Source organism: Thunnus albacares, chromosome 23, assembly GCF_914725855.1.
Source record: "Thunnus albacares chromosome 23, fThuAlb1.1, whole genome shotgun sequence".
In the NCBI taxonomy this organism is placed as follows: Eukaryota; Metazoa; Chordata; class Actinopteri; order Scombriformes; family Scombridae; genus Thunnus; species Thunnus albacares.
Window position 1 is genome coordinate 8,712,383 of NC_058128.1, and position 24,188 is coordinate 8,736,570.

The 24,188-nt window shown below is 40.2% G+C and overlaps 1 protein-coding gene across 2 annotated transcripts in view; it reads left to right on the top strand.

Moving 5' to 3' along the window:
* Positions 1–4,427: 4,427 nt before the first annotated feature.
* Positions 4,428–24,188, top strand: part of si:dkey-97m3.1 (fatty acyl-CoA reductase 1) — a 58,075-nt gene continuing 38,314 nt past the window's right edge. The window contains exon 1 of one of the 2 annotated variants that reach the window (XM_044343190.1): positions 4,428–4,635. In XM_044343190.1, the coding sequence (XP_044199125.1) occupies positions 4,627–4,635 (9 nt within the window). In that variant the 5' untranslated portion in view covers positions 4,428–4,626. Of the gene's footprint in view, positions 4,636–4,728; positions 4,825–24,188 lie in introns of those variants that run through there. The other variant, XM_044343191.1, reaches the window with a different exon arrangement.

Genomic DNA, 24,188 nt, shown 5'->3' on the forward strand with positions numbered 1-24,188 from the left:
AGATTTGATGCCTCAAGCCTGAGCCCATAACCCTGATGACATCACAGTGACATCATCGTGGTTATTTTTCCACAGCCATACAACCATATTCACAGGCTCATGATGAGTAAACTGAACTTCATGTGTAAAAAAAAAATGTGCCTCTTTACCTCAAGGTCCACTTACTAGATTTCTCCTGCAGCTGCGCCTCATGATCTTCATCAGCTGCACCTCATGTTCTTCGTCAGCAGACGGAGGTTTGTCACATACTTCATTAAGGAAGCCTAATAAATAAACATAATAAATCCAATTAATATATAAACACTTTGTAAGCTTCCTCCTCAGATGTTTTACTGTTGCAGTGTCTCCGTTTGGCCACATGGAGGCATCTGATAAGCGAGTTGAGATTCTGCAAACATAATACTAAAAGGGGGGGATTTGTCCCTCATGATTGTACTTGATCATGTGGATTGTGGTTTTAAATACACAATATATAATCACTGAACGTTTCCTGTTTACCTCGAGCTGGTTGATTTGAACATCTGGTGGGTTTTAATGCCTTGTGTGCACATGTCCCGCATGTCCACTAGAGGTCAGTGCAGACCAGGCTTACATTTTTCTGCAGCTTGGTTTCATAATTGTTGAACTTACATAAAGTTATTAGTCAGGCCTTCCCCTCTAATAAAATGTTATAGGGATTTTACAAGCCAGCGTGCCATGGTGATTTCATAAGCTACAGAACATCGTATGATATTTGCATACATGCATATTGAATAACATTATGTAACACACATTTTTATTCCTGGCTAGTGTTGTGTGTTACTTCCTAGTTGCTTATGCATGAAACGTATTTTTAAAAAAAACGGCTTTTATTCCCTTCAAATGCTGCTTTTGTGACCTTCCTCCACCACGCTCCCTTAAACTGATATTGTGGTTTTTACTCATACATCATGTTGCAACCCACATGAAATAATTGCATTTAGTGACATCATTCATTTAAGACTGGATTAGACATCTTAGCACTCATTAGACCTGATTTAACATGTCCACAGGTGTGACTCTGCTCCTGTTTTGCCTTAACTAATCTACTGTCATGAACAAAAGGTCAAATATCCTTCACATGCTTTGGCATTAGTAAGGTGTCGACACATGTATACAGAGGTCTGTGCATTGAGCTGAAAGGAAGCACAAAAGCAGCACAGAGTGAGCGATGAAGCACCGCAGGAGAAGGACAACGAGCTCTCCCGCAGAGGCGGCGCCGGTCGAGGCTGCCTGCTGCCGGCTGGAAGCTGCTGGCTGGTGGTGTCTGTGTTCTCCACAGGAACAAATCAATCCAGAGCTGTAGGTACTCATGTCTCCTCTGGGAGAACGACAAGCTTAGCGCAGGCCTTAACAGACTGCTCTGCTCTCTCTGAAGAGACACAGAGGACGTTAAGGTTGAAGGACCACCTTCGACGTGTTTATCAAACGGCACAAAGGCAATCAGGAGCATTTTAGACAATGTGAAGCTCAAATTATTGGTAATATTCAGCAGCTGATATGCAGACAGATGATGAAAAGGGTGTTTTATAGTTGTTCCATGGGTTAAAGCTGCTCATTTAAAGCTGCAGCTCATGTCTCTAAATCTCAGTTGCATCTGACAGCACCACACACTGTCCTAATGTATCATCCAAACACACACACTAATATAATTGACAGTAGGTATGACTCAGATTTTCACAGCAGTGTTTGATGGATGGCTTTACTCCCTCCACTGACATCTCTGGTGTTCTCCCTCACTGAATTGCTTTATTCTGTAGCATCTCATCAACACCAAACACACTGCCAGTGAAATAACTGCAGTGCAGAGATAACACAAAGTACAATGAGTTCATCCTCCAACAAGACTTCTCTGTACTGCACAAAAAAAAAAAAAAAAAATCTTAAACAGCATCTGCACTGATCAAGAGTTTCAATATCTAGGTCTGTGACTGTCTCACTTTAGCCCGGAGCAACTTAATAGATGCTTTCATCTGAGGTGAGCCAGGAATTGTTTTGCTGCATGAAAAGCGGATTCCTCCTTATCTCCACGTCACCTCATTTGCAAGGGCTTTGTGTGTGAAGCCGGTGAAGCTGCGCAGGTTTACAAAACAAGGAGGGGGTCTGTTCCCTCCTCATTAGTTAGCCAGATTTTCTGTGAGTTGCAGGAAAATTAATTAACTTGCAGTTGCTCATATGGCAGAAAAACACAGACTCTAGAAAGTCCTGAGCGTGCAGCATTTCATGCTCAGTGAGTGATCAGCACTCGGAGTGTATAAGCCATGACTTTCTGTGTTAAACATTTCAGCAATCTGCAAAAAAAAGATATCCTGGATCATGGTGCAGTGGTTAAATGCTTCTGAGGAAAACAAACACATAAGGGACAACAAATAATAAGTTGCACAACGAGGATTACCTGCAGAAAAGGTGGAGGGTTGTCCTGTTCCTGTGCAACTTTTATTAAAAAAAAGAGACAGCAACAGCACATCCTGTCAGCAGCCAATGGCCACTTTGAGGTTTGTGGGGGGAGTAAAAGCCACTAGACTTGTCCTGAGCAGACATTTTTATACTTCACAAGCACACTCATGCATGCACACGCACACATTTATTCGCCAGGACCTTTCTGCCACGTGCAGCCGTGTGTCCTCTCCAATGAATAGTGATCTATTTTGTCGATTATATTAAAGTTATGGCGCAGTTACGGCTAAAAGCAAAATCTGTGCCCTTCAGCTAAGTGCAGTGAATGAATTGTGAATGATAATCAAAGCTGTAAGATGAGGAATAATGGCACCAAGTGGAGTTATAAGTGTTCTCCAGGCAACAGGATGGCTGTAATAACGGATGGAGGTATTTGATGCCTGATATTTGATAACTTTAATTATACATGAGTGTTTTGTAACCAGGGCAGTGAATGATGGGTCTTGCATGTTTTATGTGGGCGTCAATAGAAATGTCCTGTAAGGACATAATGTTTTAGCTGCAGAATGAACAATCGCTTCAGTTTAAGAGCGATCAATGGATCATTTTAGGAGATGAGTGGCATAATTTTTCAAATTATTTAGAGACACTCAAAGTTTATTAGATCATTGACTGAACATGGATGTTTGAGTTTGGAATGATACAATGTGTTTCATTGTTATCTTATTGTATTGATCGTGTCGATAAATGGTCAACTTGGGAGTATTTTTATGTCACAATATATTTTGAAAAGTGCTAAATCCGAGTAAAAACTCAAGAGATTATTCACAAGCTGCCATCATTTCCTTTGTCAAGGACCCACAAATACATCTACATAAGATCATAGATCCATGTGATACTTGAGGAAACCTGATGTGACACAATAAAAAAAAATATAGCCTATCACTCAACTCATATTCCCTCAGGCTTTGCTTTGTGAAATAATAACTGATCAATCACTCAAATGAGTGTGATGAGAGAGATCATCTCCTCGCCTTTGATAATTATCAACACAACTGCCTACTTCAATGAAATTATCTGTTGCTTTTTTTTTTTGTTTTGCATATGCTGAAATGAACACTGATAATTCAGATTTAGTGATATGGAGGCCCCAGCAGGTCCTGCTTCATTTTCACCCTTTCTCTTACTGGGAATGCTGGTATTGGAAGAAATAGAAGAAATACTCAAAACTTTTATCCTAAGTAAAACTATTAATACTGTAAAAGTCCTGCATTCAAATTTGAATTGAAAGAGAGGTGAGGTGGAGCTTTTAATTCTTACATAATGCTGGGTAGTTTAATCAATAATAATGCATCATATTTATTTGTTATATTTTGTGAGTAAAATCTGCAACGTAATCAATAACATTTATCTGTCAGGTAGAAATGGGCAATATATTGATAAAGACTCTTCTAGCTGTTCTGTTAGTTGTCTTTACCTGCTTGCTAATTATATCCACATTACTGATGATTATTTATCAAAAAATAAAATGTGTAAACATTTTGTGAAAGCACCAATTGTCATCCTTACAATATTGTTGCAATATTGATATCGAGGTATTTGGTTAAAAATATCGTGACGTGATTTTGTCTGCATCGCTCAGCCTTACTGTCAGGAAAACGTAGTAGCGGTGGTGAAGTAGAAGTATACAGATGCATATTTTTAAGTGCTTTGGGGGCCTTTTGTAAGTTATTTCAGGGTAAAATGAGTTAGAATAGTAACTTAATTCAACATTTTTCATATCTAAACATCATAACAAATCTATAGCTGTCTGGGGCTTCATTAGTTGGGGGTCCCTAGTGGTAAAGTCCGCCCCTGTTTCCAACTAACAACGAATCTATATGAAGAAAGTCACATTAACTTCCCGGATTTTTTGAATGAAATTTGGCGTCGGTCTGCATACGACAGCACGGCGTGCACCGGCGAGACGGGCGGGGTGACACGCCCTGCCCACTCACTCACTATCTCATATTTGTGTAGCAGTCTGTCTTACTGCTGTAGTCTGCAGACGGACAGACAGACAGACAGGCAGTCGGCGGGGCCGAACCGGTGGAAGTATCCCAGCAGCCAGAGCCCTGGGGCGGCCGGTGGGAGGAGGCAGAGAGTCCGCAGCTGCCGCACCGCACAGCCTCTTTGACAGCCGCAAGAGGAAGGAACCACCCGCACCGACCCATGTCTACGGTAGGAAGCGTTTTATCTCCTTTTTTTTTAATTTAATAAGGGGAGTGTTTTGTTTATTGGGATTTGAGTGTGAATTTTGGTGCCGTGGAGCTGCTTTCATTGGTTTCGTCGGCTGTGTGGTCGGGAGCAAGCGGGACTGAGCATCAACACGCCGGGGCTGAAAATATCTCCGAGCTCAGCCACTCGGCGGTAACATTCACAGTTTCGTATTTGGTTTGTGTGACTTTCGTTTGTTCCTGTTTTAAACGCTGGTGGTTTAGTTAAGGAGAGAGCGCGCAGTTGGCTCGAGGCTGTAGCCGCCTCCGACAGCAGGGCGGCGGGCAGCGGAACAGTCAGAGCCGCAGTCAGCGTGGAGCAGCTGCGTCAAGGCAGCAGCGACAGCACGGGAAGTACGGAGGGTGGCCTTCAGACGAAAACCCAAACACAACACACGGTTTAACTACTTATTTGCTGTTTTTTTTTGGCTCAAGTGGTTTTACAAGTGGAGCCATGCTGGATCCACAAGTTGCTTTTGCATGCATGAACGTTGAAGTCATCCTATGGCCAGTAACTGAATAGGCCTTTTAGTTTGAAGAAAGGAAATCAAAGTTGGTGTAAAATCCCACATGATGTACAAGTTATGGAAGATTTCTGCACTCAAGTTAATCTCAAGTGAGCTATTTTACAATTGCAACCCTTGAAATTTCACCTGGAGCTTAATTGCCTCCAACACCCACGTGGGCCAATTAGCTAATGAAACCCTAAGTGGCTTGAAAGTAGCTGTGGGTGGTGGATCACGTGATTTTTGCCACATGTGTAGCCTATGAGTGCTTTCACATCATGGAAGTAAGAAGTTATCCAGACTTTGTCACTATTTGTGTTGGAAAGTAACTAAGTACTCAACTATTGTACTTAAGTACAGTTTTGAGATACTTGTACATTACTTGAGTATTTCTATTTGATGCTACTTTATACTTCCTCTCCACTACATTTATTTAACAGCTTTAGTTACTTTTCAGATGAAGATTTGATACAATGGATAATATAACAAGCTTTTAAAATACAACAAATTGTTAAAGATGAAACTAGTGATTTCCAGCCTTTTTGGCTCATGATGTCTTACAAAAAGCAGTGTGTAGTCGGGGTTATATTTCAGATGTCTGAGTTGTTAACAGCTCCACCAAATAGTGATTTTTTTCCTTCTAAACTTCTCACATGGTTTCATTTCAATAAATGTTCAAATGATCCAATATTTCACCAAAAATCAAAGATTAGAGGAAAAGTCCAAAATGTGAAAACAGATTTGTGTATCAGAGTTTTTCTTCTTTTCTTTCCCATTAATCATCTCATGACCCCTGTACTAACTAGCTCCGCCTCCAGCAGCTACAACAGTAACATGCTGCTTACACACTGATGCTTCAGTATTAATCATCTAATGATGTCATATATAATAATATATCAGTCAGAGGGACCAAACCACTACTTTTACTGCAATACTTTAACTACATTTGCTGCTAATACTCATGCACTTTTACTTAAAGGGGAATTTCACCACATTTTATCTGGATGTCCAATCAGTGTTGATGGTGAATGTAGTCAATTGAAGCAATAAATTCCTCAGTGTTTGCTATATTGACCAAGAAAGCTGAGTTTTCATGCTCATGAAGCCGTGCCGGCAGTGCCTACATGTACCAGGATGCATTGCGGCTAATGCAGTCGCACCCTCGGCCTCTGCGTTTCTTTGGCTGTATAATCAGGCTCAAATAAATACGGCTGAATATCCGAGTCAGCCAACACACTGTAAAATGTATCCTCGTCCATATCATCCTCTGCAGGCGGAGACTAGAAATCCAAGTTGAAACAGCCTGTAGTTCTTCCTTTCCCCTGAGTACGTCACTGTACATGTCGAATGATGGCGCTGGTGTCGGAAGAACAACAGATTTTGCAGCTGCGCCCCAGAAAAACAGAACATTTGCAACAACTGCAGATGTTTTTGACACTATACTGCTAATGTGGATAGCTAGAGATAAGGTTGAAAATTGGCGAAATGGTCCTTTAAAGGGGACCTAATATGCTTTTCCTTATTTTCAGATATATATATATATATATATATATATATATATAATATATATTGTGACAATGTTGGATATTCATATTAAACAAAGCCAAAGTGTCAAATAATGAGGTAAATGTATGTAGAAGTAATCCCTGTGAGCAAAAAGCACCGGCTTCAGACTGCTCTGAACGCTCCGTTTCTGACGGTTTTTTCTACTTTCAGCCCGAACTTTCGTCACCTCGTGACGGATTTCTATATATGGCGAGTTCATTGCTCCACTCGGCTAACATTATTGTGTTTTTCCATCGTTTTGGGCGAAGTCATGCCGAGCCATGGCTCGAGTCGAGCTGACACGCTGGGAGTGACGGAAACGATTAGTCAGTTAACAGCCTCTGCTTCCACCTTTTCATATGGATTTGTTGCTTTTACATCTTTGAGTTTTTTGGGATGTTTGTTGAATGAAATAAGCAAATCATTTGGGAAAACTGTCGGCCGCCGTTCTTCCATCACATCTGTTTTATTTTGAAAGTTGTAGTGGAAGTGGTGTTTTAACAACGCGCCTGTCTTTACACTTTCTCTTGGAGAATCTTGGCACAGATTTGTGGAAATACTCATTTCATTACATGGCCTTCTAACATTCACAGCAACAACCGAGCTTGTGTGTAAATAAAAGGTATTGTTACAGAGCAGAAACACGAGGACGTTTTCTCTGTGTGTGTGTGTGTGTGTGTGTGTGCGTGTGTGCGCGTGTGTGTGTAGGTGCTTTGCCATGTGGAGGCATTGCCGTCTGACTTAATGGTCATGAGATGACAGACAGCCCAGCTGACTCTCTTGACCGTGAATGTGCGACCGAGCAGCAGCTTGTGCCCACATCAGCTTGTTTTTTCCGTGTTGATGGAGACTCCCCTCATATGGATGCACATCACACCACAGACACCAATTTTAATAATGATTTCCTCACAGAACACACGACGCGGGGTGTTTTTTAGATTTAGACAACTTTCCACTTTACAGAAAGCTGGGAGGAGAGCGTTATCTTTGGTATGAGTCCTGTTATACATTTTAAAACAGGGAGAAGGTGAACTCCCACGACTGGTTTCTCTGTATAAACAGCCAGACTAGCCAGCTCTACAGTCTATTATAGTCTGTTACATGCTTCTGTGTGCATTATCATGATAAAAGGCTGCGTTTCTGTTGCAGCCCCCTCCCCTCTTTATAGCCTACAGTGCAAGAGCATCATGTTCATTCAAATTAAGCGAGCATTTTCCCCCCTAAAATGAGATGTTTGTTGTGTTTTTATTTGGTGGTGGGGAAAAAGCACACTGGTAAACTCTCAGGTCAGATCTTGCAGTGAAGATCTAAGTGATTATAGCCAACAGTGTAAGGTTTTATGTGGATTATTTTCCTGATGAATCGATTAGTTGTCCAGAAAATGGTGAAAAATGCTGATCGCTGTTTCCCAAAGCCCAAGGTGACGTCTTCTAACGTCTTGTTTTGTCCACAACCCAAAGATAATAAGAAACTTTTTAGATTTGAGAAGCTTGAATCATAGAATTGGACTATAAAAAGTTCATCAAAACAAATAATCGATTATTAAGATAGGCGATTAATTTAATTGTTTGGTTGTCAACTTATCGTTCTGCTCTACCGTTATGTATCATTTTATTATCTGCAGGAAACACTGCTGACGAGCTGAGAACAGTTAAAAGTTGCATTTGTTGTTTTTTCAGGACTCTAGAGTGCATATCATCATCATCATCGTCATCAAAACAATCATATCGTAACTGAATTTGAACCTTCAATAAACCTGCCAGTTTATGGACTCAAACCAGTTTAATTCACACACAATAAACCAACATAGTTTCCATCCAGATGAATATTAGATGTGGTATCTTGTGGAGTAAACTGACTGATGCGGTAAAAGAAACAAGACATTATGTGCTATTATGTTAAAAGGAAAACAATGCCATCACAGGGTGTAGAAATGAAGCGTACCTCCAATTAAACAACAACTATTCCTCTTTATTAGGTATAAAAAGGCTAAAATAAACTATGATGCAGAGATGTTTTTATTATGAGATCAAGATCTTATCATAAATGTTGCTCGGTTAAAAGGAGGGAAAAATGAGAAAAGTGTCTTGCGCTGATTTCTAATTGAGGAACACAAAAAAGAGCTTTAATTATCATCAGAGGATGACCTATATTTGTTCTTAGATAAGTGTCAGGTACTTGTGCACGCGTGTTTGTAAACGTGCGCTCATTTATATATTTATAGCTGCAGGAAGTATGATCAGATGCTGTCAGGGAGCAGTTTATTCCCAGCTTGGCTTCACATCACACCGTGTAACAGATATTTACTTGTGTTTTGTTCCTGGGTAGTAAGTGTTACTTCCTAATGTGCACATTTTCATTCACACAAAGTCAGAAAAAAACAGCATATAAATCACCAGGAGACTATATTTGGTGGTTGATTTGTGTGTTTCACAGTATAATCGTAAATCTTGGAGAAAAAAAACATGTTAATATTGATTCATATGTTGTTTTTTTCTGACTTTATGTGAATGAAAACGTGCAAGTACATTTCAAAATATCATTGTCCAGCTCACAAAAGCAAAGTCTGAATGGAATAATAGCTGTTTTCTGGACTTTTTAGGCATAAGGAAATAACACTTTACTATCCAGGAACAATGATTATGTTACATAGTGAATGGATTTAGAAAAACATGTTGCTGTTGTCTGAAAGTTGACATAGTGAGATTTTGTAACAAAGCACTCAGGAAGGCAGATTTATAGACTCCCTCTTTTGTCTTCCGAGTTCGTAACCCGTCCCCGTGTTCGTACTCCGTCACCTCTCACCACAACCTGTTTCTGCAAACTCTCTCCGCCGCCGCCGTCGTCGTTGTTGTCATCCTCCTCCTCCTCTTTCTCTGCAGCCCTTCCATGTTTTTAAGCCTCCTCTTGCTCTATGCGCTTCCTTTCCTCTCTCCGTCTCCTGTTGCAGGGCTCCATAAATATTTAAATGCTAGCTAGACGTGTTTCTGCTCTCTCCCCGATCCTCCTCCTCCCTCCGTGCATTTCCATGCCACTGAGAGTATGGGTACAGTAAGTGCAGAGCGGCGTGGGAGCCGTTCCCTCCTTGCATCTCCGCAGTTTGAGAAGGCTGTGATGAAAAAACATGTGGTCTGAGAGGAGGAGGAGGAGGAAGAGGAAGAGGGGGGGGGGGGGATTGCAGTGTGTTTCCTCTTTAGTGTTCAGCAGATAAACAATCACTGCAAGGATGTAAATCTCTTTATAGAGTCGACAGTGTTGGTCAGGGGCGGTGAGAATTAGAGAGTGAATTACGTCGCATTATTGATTTTTCTTGATGAATCATTTTGTTTATATCATATAAAATAGCAAACAATGTCCATCACAGTAGGGCTGCAACTAATGATCGTTTTCATTATCATATAGTCTGCAGAATGTTTTTGTGTTTAATTGATTAGTTGTTTCGTCTAATAAAATGTCAGAAAATAGTGAAAAACAGCCTTTTATCATTTCCTACTTCTGCAGATGTGTCCGACCAACAGTCCAAAATCCAAAGATATTCCTTTTACCATCACAGAAGATCAAGAAAACCATAAAATTCCCATATTTGAACACATTTTATGCTTTAAAAATGTCTAAAATGATTGATTCATTTTCCTATAACCATCTAATTGTTGCATCTCTACATAATGATTCCAAAAGCCCAAGGATACGTCTTCAAATGTCTCGTTTTGTCTGACCGTGAAAAAGAGAAACAGCTGCTGCTTGATTATCGGTTCTCCTGATTAGTATTATTTTTTCTTTCAAATTAATCGTTTTGGTCCATAAAACATCAAAATTCCCATCACAGTTTCCAAGAGCCAAAAGTGACATCATCAAACGTCTTTTATTTCAGTTTACTTTAACGTAAGATGAGGAAAAGCAGCAAATTATTCTATTTGAGAATCTGAAACCATCGAATGTATTTTTTTTTTCCTTTTTTAAAAAGTTTCCTAATCGATAAAATAGTTGCAGGTTTGTTTGTTGTTTTTGTTTTTTTTATCTGTTGATCGACTAATCGTTTCAGTCTTGTGATTAGTCTAATGAGCCCAAAGTTTATGTTACGGGTGTTTGTAATGGTTTCAGACCTTTGCCAGAGCTTGATTCTATCTGTGTTCACATTAAGAGCCCAGACTGACATTTCATGCCAACAACAACATGGAACAACTTCACAAACACACACTAGACGCTTCCGTTTCGTTGTAACTTGAAAGTTTGGAAAGTTAAACATCGCTCTTCCTTGATCTGTCTTCTCTTACACAAGATGTTTGTGGTTACCATGTAGTCATACCAGTCAAACCAGTGTCAGAGCTCCTATAGAGTCGCTCTTATACAGAAATGTTAAATGTTGCAATTCAAGAGGAGCTTGTAAGATAAACAGTAGAAAGTGCAGGTGTTGGAAACTAAATCAGCTAAAAGTAGCACAGAGCGTAGCTGTCGGCTGTGTCGTTTTCTTCAGAGCGAGGCCGGGCGGTAATGAAGGAGCGGCGTCCCCTGCACCTGTGGTGGGCTGTTTCTCGTGGGAGGATCCAGATCAGCAGCGTTCGGTGCAAAGGAAAGATGGTGGAGGATAAACGAGTGAGAGAAAGAGGCCACAAAGAGGCCACGAAGGTCCCACGTTCACCTTGAGGAAAGTCCTTAAAGAGCCAGCTACATTCAGCAACAGTTTAAAGTACCTACTGGTGTATTTTCAAGTTTTAGCTCCTTTAAATATAAATGATCATGTATACTTTTACATTTTTACTGACCTTTTTCAAATGCTCAATGCAGAGTTTTTGGAGTTTAAAGTGTTTTCCCTGCTGTTCAAGGCATCAGTTAGTTTCCATTGATTTCTGAATGGTATTAAAATTGATTTGCAGACTCTTTTTAAAAATAATGTAACAAAAATGAATGCAAACTTGTTGACTGCGGTGGATTATATCAGTGGTTCCCAGCCTTTTTTTTTTTTTTTTGGCTTGTGACCCATGTTGTGACAAGTTTAACCAAAACCAGTCTTTCTTGGATCGCTGTATTTAAATAATTTTTAGAGGCCCGAATAAATACAGTTATTCAATAATTCAAAAGAGGGAAAAAAGTAAAGATTAGTGGAAAGTCTCATGACCCCCTCATGATTTATCTTGTGACCCCTCTGTGGGTTCTGGACCTTCAGTTTGGGAATCAGTGGTTTACACAACATTTTAAGAGTACTTCTTGGTATCGAACCTTTTTTGGTTCTGTCCAAAAGGTTTCTGTAGAAACAAAGAATGGAAAGCTGCCATCAAATGTCACGTCAGATTAATGATGCGGTTTCCTTCTTCTTTCATCAAGTAAATTAACATCAGTCACCTTCCGTCTGCACTTCCCGTGAGCTTCTCGATATCCACACGAGGGGATATCTCAGTGGTCCGTTTGACATTGAGCCCCACGTGGACATGGGTGCTCTGTTAACAGCATGTCACTGAAGGGTAATGGAGAGGATTTAGAGGCACTCTCTGGCAGCGACTGCCGGACCAGTGTTGATTTAATAGAGCCAGCGACCACCGCACAGGCTTTCTGAACACTACGCAGAGATCATAGTCGACTGCATCTAAGTGAAATTATAATAACAACTTTTCAGAAACAAGCTACAAACAGACAGAAAGAAATAAATGCATAGTGCAGGGTGAGTATGTTTGACATCAAACAACAGTCGCATTGTGAGAGAATGTAAATGGTTGTTACTAAAAGCCTGTCTGACCTTGTTTGCTGATAGCTCGACTGAAGGGAGGGAACATTCTTCACCTCCACTTATGGTACTTACACTTACAAATTATATTCCAGCCTAAGAAGTGAGTTTTTGTGTTGAGCAGGCAGGTGTTGCGACATCACTCTCTCAGCTACACTAATCTGTCGTCGTGGGCGTTGTTGAGTGACTCCTCCAGAAATGTGATACTGCAGGCGGCGCGGGGCCAGTCGAACCCAACCCTTCCCTTCCCATGATTACACGTTTTTCACGAGAGTTAACGCCACTCACCGCCCTCGCAAGGTAGATCCGTACCGCGCCCCCCCCCCCCCCCGAGAGCTGCAATTTGTGTTCACACATGTCCAAACAACTCGACTACACAAAAGTTGATTTGTATAACAGACAGTTCAGCTGTTGAGAAACGGGCCACCCATGAGCGAACCGCAAGTTTATGATCCAATAACCTCTCAGCACTCATCAGAGGAGGCAAAAACATCAATTTCATCTGCAAAAACAACTGTTTTCACATAGTTTGAGAGCTGTTTTTGGCAACGTAAGTCATACACAGTAGTCTGGACATTGTCAGGTTGTGCAAACACAAGAACACCAACAGTTTCTGGTAGAAATTTTATCCAAACACTACAGATTTGCCCCATTGAATAGGTGATCTGAGTTGATATTGAAGCTTAAAAAAAAAGAAGTAATTAAAGGCCTCATGTGATGGTGTGTGTACTTCCTTTTATGTGAGGAATTTCCTGTCATGGTTTAGAGATAAAAACAACAAAGGTTCTAATCTGTAAACCAGTTTGGTGCCAGTTACAGTGAGGACAGAGAAGTTGTTTGGATTGGTAGAAGCTAATGGATGATAACGGCTACTAATGCAGAATGAAAGGAGGAGATATTTATAAGAGTGTCACTCCAAGAAAGGACCATTTTCTTGAAACCATCGTCGTCATCAGCGGGTAGAAACGTTCATTAGAAGCTTTTAGAGTGACGTTCACAGGTTTGTATGAACTGAAGCCAAATGTTTCTAAGGAACTGAAGTTGTTTGCATGATGATGTTGATATATTAATGTTCAATCAATCAGTCTAATCGATGCCACTGAGATGTTTTTACCTCCTTGTGATGACAGTTTTAAAGTCAAAGTGAAAGACTGAAATGCTAAATATAGATCTGAGTTATGAGTAACTTGATTTACAGGATGAGGTCTGTTTCCTTAGATGTTTGTAGTTTTTTTTCTTAGAGGGTGTTGTAATGTTTTTGAAATGAGATTTTTGGCTGTATTGATTACCTAACTGCTGTTAAAAGTATTTCTGCAACCAACAATTACTTTCATTATTGATTAATCTGCCAATCACTTTCTTGCCTTTATAAAAGGTTAGAATTGTATAAAAATGCCTACAAGTCCCTGAAGTTGTCTCTCCATCAGTCTAAAACCCAAACATACTGAGTTTACTATGACAGAAGAAGAGCGTCTCACATTCGAGAAGCTGGAATCAGAACGGTTTACGTTTTTGCTTAAAAATTCATTCAGTTATCAAAAGAGTTTTGGATCATTTAGCTGTCAGTCGACTGATCGGTTAATTGACTAATTTTCCTCAGCTCTAGTTTAGTTTTCTACTCTTCAGGAAGGTGAAGTCCCTTTTTTGTGAAGCAGAGGAGATTTTTAAATTAAATTCACTACATAATGCTGCAGGTGCTGTAGACGTTATAATTACCTTCGTATATTAGGTGAAGAATGGTACCATGACACATTATCATACAGTATATAATCTTAATCATCGGCCTTGTTCTGAAGGGACTTTTTTAAGTTTACGTTGCTAAGTTTACTTCCTGTTTATATCTGTTGTGGATGCTCACAAACACTTGCGTAATTCACCTGAACAGCAAGAAGTTCCTCATTTTGAGCCATACGACGGTTGAAATTACATGCATCTTTATTTATCTCCTCAAGACCAGATTCTCCATCACATGAAGCTGCGACTGGACTGAAAACACACTTGCGTTTGAGGCTATTCAGTTGCTGTAAGAGTGAAAAGTTTCTTCTCTTAATTGACTCTCATTACACAGTGTGTCTTTCCCAGGTTAGTGTTATATATATTTTTAAAGGAGTAGAAAGGATATGCTCCTGGGGCTAATTTGGTGTTGATGCTTGTCTCAGACCCCATTAGGGATGTCTGTGGCAGGGGTGGCCCAACCTTATTGTCTGTTTCTGGGATTTTTTTGGATGTACGCCCAACGCAAGGGCAATATGGCCGACAGCCAACGCAACGCATAGCTTCCTCTTACACTTAGTTTACAGTCTTGTCTGTCACTGAGACCTGGGCATATATATATATATATCAAACTGGGCATCTCCTCTCACTCACCTGCTGATTAGTTGAACGTAATTGAGGAAGCAGCAGCTTATTGCGGTCGTATCTTCCGCACGGGCAACACAATGAATTACAGTATCGGCAGGGTGCAGGGGAGATAAAGGCAGCCACTCCCAGGGCCGCTTTGAAGTAAACCATAAAGCAGTTTGTTAAAATGAGAATGCAGGCGGATCAAAGACGGTAAATAGCCCCGTTTCTCTGGTATTTAATAAAGGCCTTTGGCAAGTTGTTATTGACTGTGTGGCCTTTTTTTATATTCTCCCCATGTGTCTGATGTGCACGTCAAAGCTCTCACTTCTTGCTTTTAGCTTAATGTGATAGCGAAACAATTAGAGCAACAATTTAAACGACTGATCCGTCTTTTTCAGCTGCTGTTTTTTTTTTTTTTAAATTAATTTACTTTTTAAGCCACTGTAGCAAGTTGGAAAACAGCTGCTTATTTACACATCCAGCAGACACAGATCGGCATTAGCACGAGTCGTGTTTCTGTCCACCTGATGAATGTGAGACCAGTATTCACGCTCCTGTTTAGCTGCTAAATGCTCCATCATGTTGCTAGTAAACCAAAACAATGAGCTGAAAGATGCTAAAATGCTTCTTAGAGCTGAAGGGAACTGCAGAGTCGGGTGATGATTCTCAGTGGGTAGATGACTGCAAGAGATGTTTGAGAATGTAAATTAAAGTGAGATACTTTAAGTTTTAATGGACAATTAGGTACAATAAGAACTAGAGTTGCAACAAGTAGTCGATCAATCAATGAGTTGATTGACAGAATAGAATAATCAAGCAAAAAGGCTAAATATTCTCTGGTTTCAGCTTCTCAGATGTGAGGGGCTGCAGTTTTTCTTTGTCATTTGTGACAATAAATCAGAAATCTTTAGGTTTTGGACTGTTGGTCGGACAAAGCGAGCAAATTGAAGACATCGCTGTGAACTCTGAGAAATTGTGAATGCCATTTTTTTTTTTTTTCATATTTTACAGACAAAAACATAAAGAAAATAATCAAATGAATCAATAATGAAGATAATCATCAGGTGCAGCCCTAATAAGAACACTCTTGTATTCTCTGCCTGTTCAAACGCAGCATAAGATCATCTCGAGTCCCGAAACAGACGTCACATTTCCCAAACGAGAAAGTCAAACCTCACTACCTCACAGTTGGACCACATCAGTCAGGATGGCAAGAAGGTCTGGCTCTAAGTGGCCCCTCCGAAACCACATCCTCTGTCAAATCCCAGGAATAGAGCAGCGTTTCTTTTAATCTCACTGCCCAGTCTTGTACCCAGCAGACAGCCAAAGCTGATTGCATCCTCTTTTCCTTGAAATACACACACACACACACACACATGCAAACACACACTCTTCTCCCGCATCATCAACAACAACAACAACTCTGTCCCTCTGGCCCAGATTCATTTGTCTTCTATTCACCAAAATTGGCAACAACTACTGCGCAGTGTTTACATGTTTTAAACGGTGGCTCATCATGTCTAGGAAGAAGTAATGAGTCCGTCGTGTGCTCTTCAGATATTATCACACCTTTTTGTGTTTATTTTAGGAGGGTGATCCCCCGTGTCACATTTACCCAAAGATAAAAAGATTACGATGGTATGGAGTTGAAATCCTGTTGCATTAATGTATGTGTAATCTGTCTACTAGCGGCGTTTAAATCTGAAATAATCTGGATGTTCATGCACTCGTGTTCAAAACCATCAGTGTTTATTGTGGTGTTTTTCCACGTCGGAACCTAATCTGCATACTGAGTGGAAGAACGGATGGATGGATGGATGGATGAGATGCTCTGATGGCTCACCAGTTGACGCCAGAGCTCCCTCGTCATTAATTATAAACCTGGCTGGCGGCAACGAGAGGTGAAGCTATCGGATATGCGTGTAAAGTAGTGCATTACTCGTAGCGTTCACTGGAATCTGTCTTTGCACCGGTCAGCTGATCGGTCACAGATACATGTTTCCATGCAAGCGAGCTGGTTGTTGTTCAAAAACTTCCAGTCATGAAGTAGAGGATGTATAAGGCTTCAGTTTTATGTGTAACCTCTTGCACGTAAATGTGACGCACACGTCTCAGAAGAGAGAAGATTAAGAGTGCAGAGTTCTCTATTATTCAGCCGTTCTTCTGGGCTGTGTGATATAGTTGAAATCAGTATCACAATATTTAAGTTTTTCTAATATATCACGTGTCACACTGGCAGGTGGAGATAAAATATGTGGTCCAAAACTTTGAACCTGATCTGAAAAAAAACAACAAAACACTTGATCGCAATGTGAGTTTGTTTAAAAAAAGATTAGTCTCTTTTCACTCTGCCTCGCCTCAAAAAACACATTTTTCTCTTCTGATGGGATTGATTATGACACACTGCTGTGTAATCAGAGCTGATAGTGAGTCAGTAGAGATTCACTTTCGTATTGGACGTATTGACACACTGACTTGAGACTCGCAGCAATAAAACGGGAACCATCTGATCTGATTCATTATAAACATAATTTGGCCCTGGGTCAATGTCATGACAGGAAACAGGATCAGGAAATTAATCAGCAACTATTTTTATAATCGATTAAGTAATTTTTTAAGACAAAATAGCCCAAATTCTCTGGTTTCAGCATCTTAAATGTGAATATCTTCTGGTTTCTTTAGTCTTCAATGATGGTAAACTGAATATCTTTGGGTTGTGGACTCTTGGTGAGGACAAAAGAAGACATTTGAGGGCTTTGGGAAACGGTGATTGACATTTTTCACAATTTTCTGACATTTATAGACTTTGTAACCATGCACACCAACCAGTCAACCAACAGCTCAGTATCTTCAGTCATACTGTATTTAAATAGGATGTGAGCACACATGACAAGGGAAATTAATCCACAGATGTGTTATGTTTTGTTAAATTGTTACATTTATCATTATCGAGGTAAATCTGATGATCTATCTTGACAATTTCCTTAAACACAAGGTGACGTCTCCTTAAATCTCTTGTTCTTGTCTTCTGTCCAAAATCCAAAGATATTCAGTTTATGATGATTAAAAACAGAGAAAAAGGGGCAACCTCTCATGAAGCCGGAGCCAAAAAAGTTCTGAATTTTTGCTCAATAAATGACTTAAAAGATCGATCGATGATTAAAATAATTGCAGTTTCAGCTCCGAGTCAAAGCCGTAGTCATTAATTACAGTTTGCTCGAAATAATTTGGATTACGCCGCCGAAAGCAGGTAAACGACGACATGTTTCCCACTTCCTGCCCCACAGCGAACAGCTAACATGTTACATGGAGCAGGGAAGGCGGCTTCATGGAATCTCTCGCTGACCTTCAATGATATCCTGACCTATCCCTCTTTCCACATTAGGGAAAACGAGCCTGCAGCGTAAGTGACAGGGCAGCTGTGGCCTGAGTCTGTTTCTGTTTGCATGATAAGAGGCTGAAACTGCCACACCAATTAAGGCCTGTCCCTGTCATCATGGCACGTCTACATATGTGTTACTGTCAGGCTGCTGAAAGCGAGGGCCTTTTGTCAGCCGTCGCGATAATGACCGCCTCGAATGGATCGTCAGCGGCCACCGGGCTCGCCACAGCTGGGCTCCGTGCGGGTGTTTCTATGTCATTTTAAAGAAGTGCGTAGCGTCACGTCCGAGGGACAAGACGGCACAGAGAAAATGCATTTTTTATTTGCAGGTGTGTGATGATGGAGATCAAATCTTTATCGTATTTGTTTGTTTTTAAATGTTGCGTCAAATGTAGAGCTGCAACAGTTGACAGAAATGAACTTTTTAAGGAAAAATGATCCAATTCTCAGTTTCTTAAATGTGAATATTTTCTTGTTTATTTAGTCTTCTATGAACCTAATTAAATATCTTTTGGGTTGTGGACTGTTGGTCAGGACAGAAGAAGACATTTGAAGGCTTTGGGAGACGGCGATTGACATTTGTCACCATTTTTGGACATTTTATAGACCAAATGAATCGTTTTTTACAGCCCTAGTCACATGAGAGTTGGGGCGGCTGCGGCTCAGGAGGTAGAGCGGCTCTTCCTGTCCTGATGTATCCGAGTGTCCACCTTGCATGGCAGCTCAGCCGCCGTGTGTGTGTGTGTGTGTGTGTGTGTGTGTGTGTGTGTGTGTGTGTGTGTGTGTGTGTGTGTGTGTGTGTGTGTGTGTGTGTGTGTGTGTGTGTGTGTGTGTGTGTGTGTGTGTGTGTGTGTGTGTGTGTGTGTGCCAAAAAAACTATAAAGCACTTTGTCTGCTAAGGTAGAAAAGCTCTGTATAAGTACAGTCCATTTACCATTTGACAATAGGGTTGCAACTAACGTTTGTAACGTTAACGTTTTTTTCTTGATTTAATCATTCGGCCTACAAAACATCAGAAAACAGCAAAAAAAAATAATCTTATCAACTTCATAGAGCCCAAGATGATGTCATTAAAAGTCTTGTTTCATCCGATTAAAAGCACAGAACCCAAAAATGTTTAATTACTACAGTTTTAAGATGCAAATTTTCACATTTGAGACTGTTTGGACTTTTTACTTAAAAATTTACTGGATTAATTAATTATGAAAATAGTTGCTGATTTAATTTTCTGTCAATCATCGTTGAAGCTCTACATGACAAACACTAAACATCTCAGTGAGCAATAATACAATTTTAACACGAGTCTCATTGACATATTTTCACCAGCATTTCTCTTGAGGGGAAGTAGAGTCCAATACAACATATTCAGTTTGTGTATCTAAAACAACTTCCTTGATAAACAATCATATCATCTCGTTACTTCCTCCTCTGCTTTATCATCAGTTGTTCATTGTATGTCATCGCTGGTATTGTGTAATGCGTTTCCTGTAAATGCCTTGACACTGAGCCAATACACCTGCTATATGTGGATCTTTTGATAGCTCTGGTGCAGCGTTTGCCACAGGAGCATTTAGTGAAGTGATGTAATTTGTTGTTAATCAGTTAACTATGCCATTTGAACAGTTTTCCATGTAAAAGGATATTTAAATAATTCGCTTTTGATAGTGAAATTACAGCCATATCTACTGGCAGCCCTCAGGGAAGCCATTCAGAAGGGTGAGCAGGTTTTCATATTGGATGAGCTAATGTAAACTTCCTGTGGACTGGACAGTGTTTCATAAAGGCTGTTAAGATTGGAAGAGTTTGTAGAAATAAGCTGCTGAAGATCATATGTTCAAGTCCTGCATTTAAAGACTGTTTTCAAACAAAATTTCAATTTGTTTCGGTCTGTAAAAAGTCAGAAGATTAAAATTCTGTTTCCCAAAATCCAAGGTGACATCTTCAAATTGCTTATTTTGTCTTATCAATCATCCAAAACCAAAAAGATTCAATTTATCATCATAGAAAACCACTAAATATTCACAAATGAGCAGTCGTAACCAGTGAATTTTTGGCACTTTTTTTTAAGGAAGCACCTAAACAATTCATTGACTAACAAAATAGTTGCCAAGTAATGTCCTGTGGATCAACTATTGACTAATCAACTAATTGTTTCAGCTCTAGTTACCTTGATATGTTATTAATCAGGCAGTAACTGGTAAATAAATGCAGTTTTATGTGTGTTTTATGTTGGTAAAACCACATTTGAGGCCCAAGTTATCACTTTTATCACAGATGAGTTCAGTTACTTTTCACACTCCTGCTGCAGCTGCAGTGTTTTATAATTCAACGCTTCACTGTTGTTTTAATGCTGAACACTTAACAGCCTTCTTGGAAGTTCTTTGTATATTAATATTAATATAGGTGGCAGGACGGTTCGTTCTCAAGACTTTTTATTCTTAATCTCACTGTGTTTCTTCAGGGAAAAGTTGAAATCACACACACACAGACTAGAAAATGATAGGCTACCACCTGATCCCTAATTACATCCAAAGTAGGCAGACGGTGTGGTTTGCCGCTCGAAAGAAGCGCGTCGGATTTGCGATGACCACACGGCGCAGGATCATGACCTCTCGGCCCCGCTGCAGCACTCAGCAGAATACAGAGCAGCAGTCTGGGTCTGAGCCAGGCGTAAACTGACACCGCAGCGCTGACAGGCTCCGTCACTCAGGGACGGCCGCTGTGATTACAGCAGAGTCCCTCTGACATCAGACATAATGTAGACAATACACTGATGCACGCGTATGCAAACACGCAGAAACATCAGCTCTCAGACACACTACTCAATCTCCCGTGGTCAGATATCTGATAGAGCAACGACCTTCATGTGTAGATGTGAAACTGGCTCATGCTTTAAAAAAAAAAAAAAATCAAATTAAAGAGACACTGCTTATAAACCCTTGAAGCCCACGGCTAATATAATTAATTCTAATTAGATTAGCCTTTAGCTGCCTCGGAAAAAAATGAAGTGGAGAAGAAGACCTGCCGGTTTTCGTGTGGTAATGCAATCTTGGGAAAAGTGCTGTGCAATTACGTGGGTTTGTTTTAAGGGGCAATTTCACAACCTTGTATACTGGAGCGGGGGAGTCCAGCTGGAGGATGCAGCAAAAGATGTTTAATGATGCATCATGATGGGAATAGTGTACGTGGCTGGTTTATATCTGAGGCGTCAAACTTTGACTTAAAAAGTTTGTTTGCCACGCTACGCTAGCAGCACGACTGTAGAGACGGCAGCTTCCTTTAGTCCACTTTGCCCCAGACTGACTGTACAAACCATCCAACAGTTGTTGATATCGAGCTTGTTGAGACTTTTTTAGATATTTCTCTGTATATCTCCCAGCAGCTACTGGATGTAACATCATCAGTTTCCCAAACTTTTCTTTCAGAGCCACAATGATATTAACACTCTCTAAACAACCACAACTATTGGATGGATTCACATATTCCCAAATTCAGTACAGATGTCCATGATACTCAGTAGATGAACTGTAAGAACTTTGGTTTGACCAAATACCTACAAACATGACATAATGACACATGTTTTTAGTGCTAATTAGCGAGAGTTAGCATGCTAACACGCTAAAATAAGAACATGGTAAACATTACATTTTCTGGTTTCTTTAGTCTTCTGTGGTAATAAACTGAATATATTTGGGTTGTGGACTGTTTGTAAGGTTTTGTTTTGCTTTGGGAAACAGACAATGGTGAAAAAGTGGTAAAACGACGAAAATAATCGTTAGTTTCAGCCCTAACTAGAATAGGACCAAGGATTGGCGAAAGAGGTCAGAAGCATTGATGAGGATATGATTAAAGCATGAAGTACATCATCACAAGTGGACATCTCTGAGTGATGGTTATAATAAAGTCACTCAGCTTTGTGACTTTTTTTTTTTTTTTTTTTTTTACAGGAGCTAATTCATTTTTTCTAATCTTATCATCAGGTCATTACCCCACCCTCTTCCACTCCCTGTGGGTGAAGAGAAAGACAGGACCGGCTCATTTCCTCTCTACTTGAGCCTGTCACAAAGACACGAAACAGAAGACGTTTAAGCACGACTCAGCTAAAGCTCAGACACATAATATCATCCTGCAGTCATTACAGGTGATCCTAATACCTTCTTTGTCGCTCGAGACTCGCTGTGGGGTGGGTGAAGTCTGTACCTGAAGACGCGGGACGTGCCAGCTCCTGTGTTAGTTGTGGTTTCTGTTCTGGGCGTCTCGGATGCTGGATAAGGATGAAGCTCATTCCTGAAATGCTCCACAGTCCGCCAGTCGGACCTGTTTTTGTTCAGAGGTCCTCATGTTGGCACTGGGATGTGAAAACAACTGCCCACAGTGTTAGTACACTTAACTGGGCTTTTCAGAGGGGTTTTTCTACACTTTTGGCACTGTGTTATTTACTGAAAGGGACTGACTCTTCCTTTGTGTTGCTAGAAACTGGCATTCAAGTTGACTAACGCTGCCTTAATTATTGGCTGCGTTTTGCAGCATTTTGCTCTTTCTATTTTTCCAACACTCCCCCCCCCCCCCCCCCCCCCCACCTCCTGCCTCTGTCGGCTTTTGTCCATTTTTAATGGTCTTAACCAGCGTGCAGCTGTAGAGCTCGATTTTTGCCTGTTTCTCCGGCAGCACTCAGCTGACCCACTAATGGAGGGGTTGTGTGAGGAAAGGCCGGAGGCAGCAGAAGGACCGCTGAGCTGCGGCTTAAAACAACCCGCCTCCGACAAACAGCATGGACCTCCTGGGGAGAGAAGCTTTGACTGTAAAAAAAAAAAAAAAAAAAAAAAAAATAGAAAACCTTAAGTCAGAAGAAAAGGGAAACATGAAATAAGGGCAGAGTGCAGCAGCAAGGAAGCTCTGCAGCTTTATACCGCGAGCATCTCTAAACTTTATTTTTGAAATGACCCTGAGTGACTTTGGACATGACACGGTGCTTTTTCAAGATGGCATCATAACCTTAGAAACTGGTCCCTTAAGGTTTTAGTTCTCGTCCTTGCTGCTCAATTCTTTGACTTTTCCTTTCAAGACGTTATACAGACTCTAAAGACGATGCGCCCTTTATTCATCGCTGATGACACAACGAGGTTAATGCTGTCAGACAGCAAACTGACCTTTGCTCCGCTTGTCTTTTACTATCCGTCTGATTGACGAGGACGAGTTGAGAAATTTACAAGGCTGTAAGTTTAGTTGTTTTTCTCGTATTTGGGAGAATTAACTGTTTTAAAGTTTGACGCTTATGTAATTTATAACATGATAAAGATAAACATGCTGGCAGCCTCAGGAAGCAGAATGTTAAAGTGTGCATTCATGCGTGTCAGGATACTGTAGTGTGTGTCTGATGTTGCCCTGAACGCTGTTTTCTCCTCTTCATGATTTCTTAAATGGCCACAGTCTACCTTAGTGGTTCCCAACCTTTTTATTACATGTTATGTAAAGAATAAAGCATAAATTAGAGAAAACTCTGTAAAATAAGATAAAATAATCATTTTTTGTATTTTTTATGGTGTTTCCCACCATGTTAATCATCTCATAACCCTTTAGATCAACCTTGTGGTGGATTTCACCCTCAATTTTAGTAAACGGTGAACTAAATGATGTAAAAATAATTGTATTTTCATCACAACACTGTGTATTTAACCTGTATACTTATTAATAACTAATCAATAAGTGTGTCAGAGAATGAAACACATCTACTAATGGCATTAAATTCGTTGTCAGGTCGTGTTTACATATTCATTGATCAGATATTTCCTAATTTAAGTCATTTAAGTCAGTCATTTCTGCAAAGTTTTTGTACTGCTGCTTGTTAAGACATCAGAAACCACTTCTGTGTTTAAGAAGCGAGTCAGAAATGAATAAGGAACAATTTTGATAATTAAATCATTTTTCTTTAAGCAAAAATCCAATAGTTCCAGCTTCAAAAATGTGAATAATTTGTTATTTTTAAGTATCCGATGACAGTCAACGGAATATCTTGAACTGCT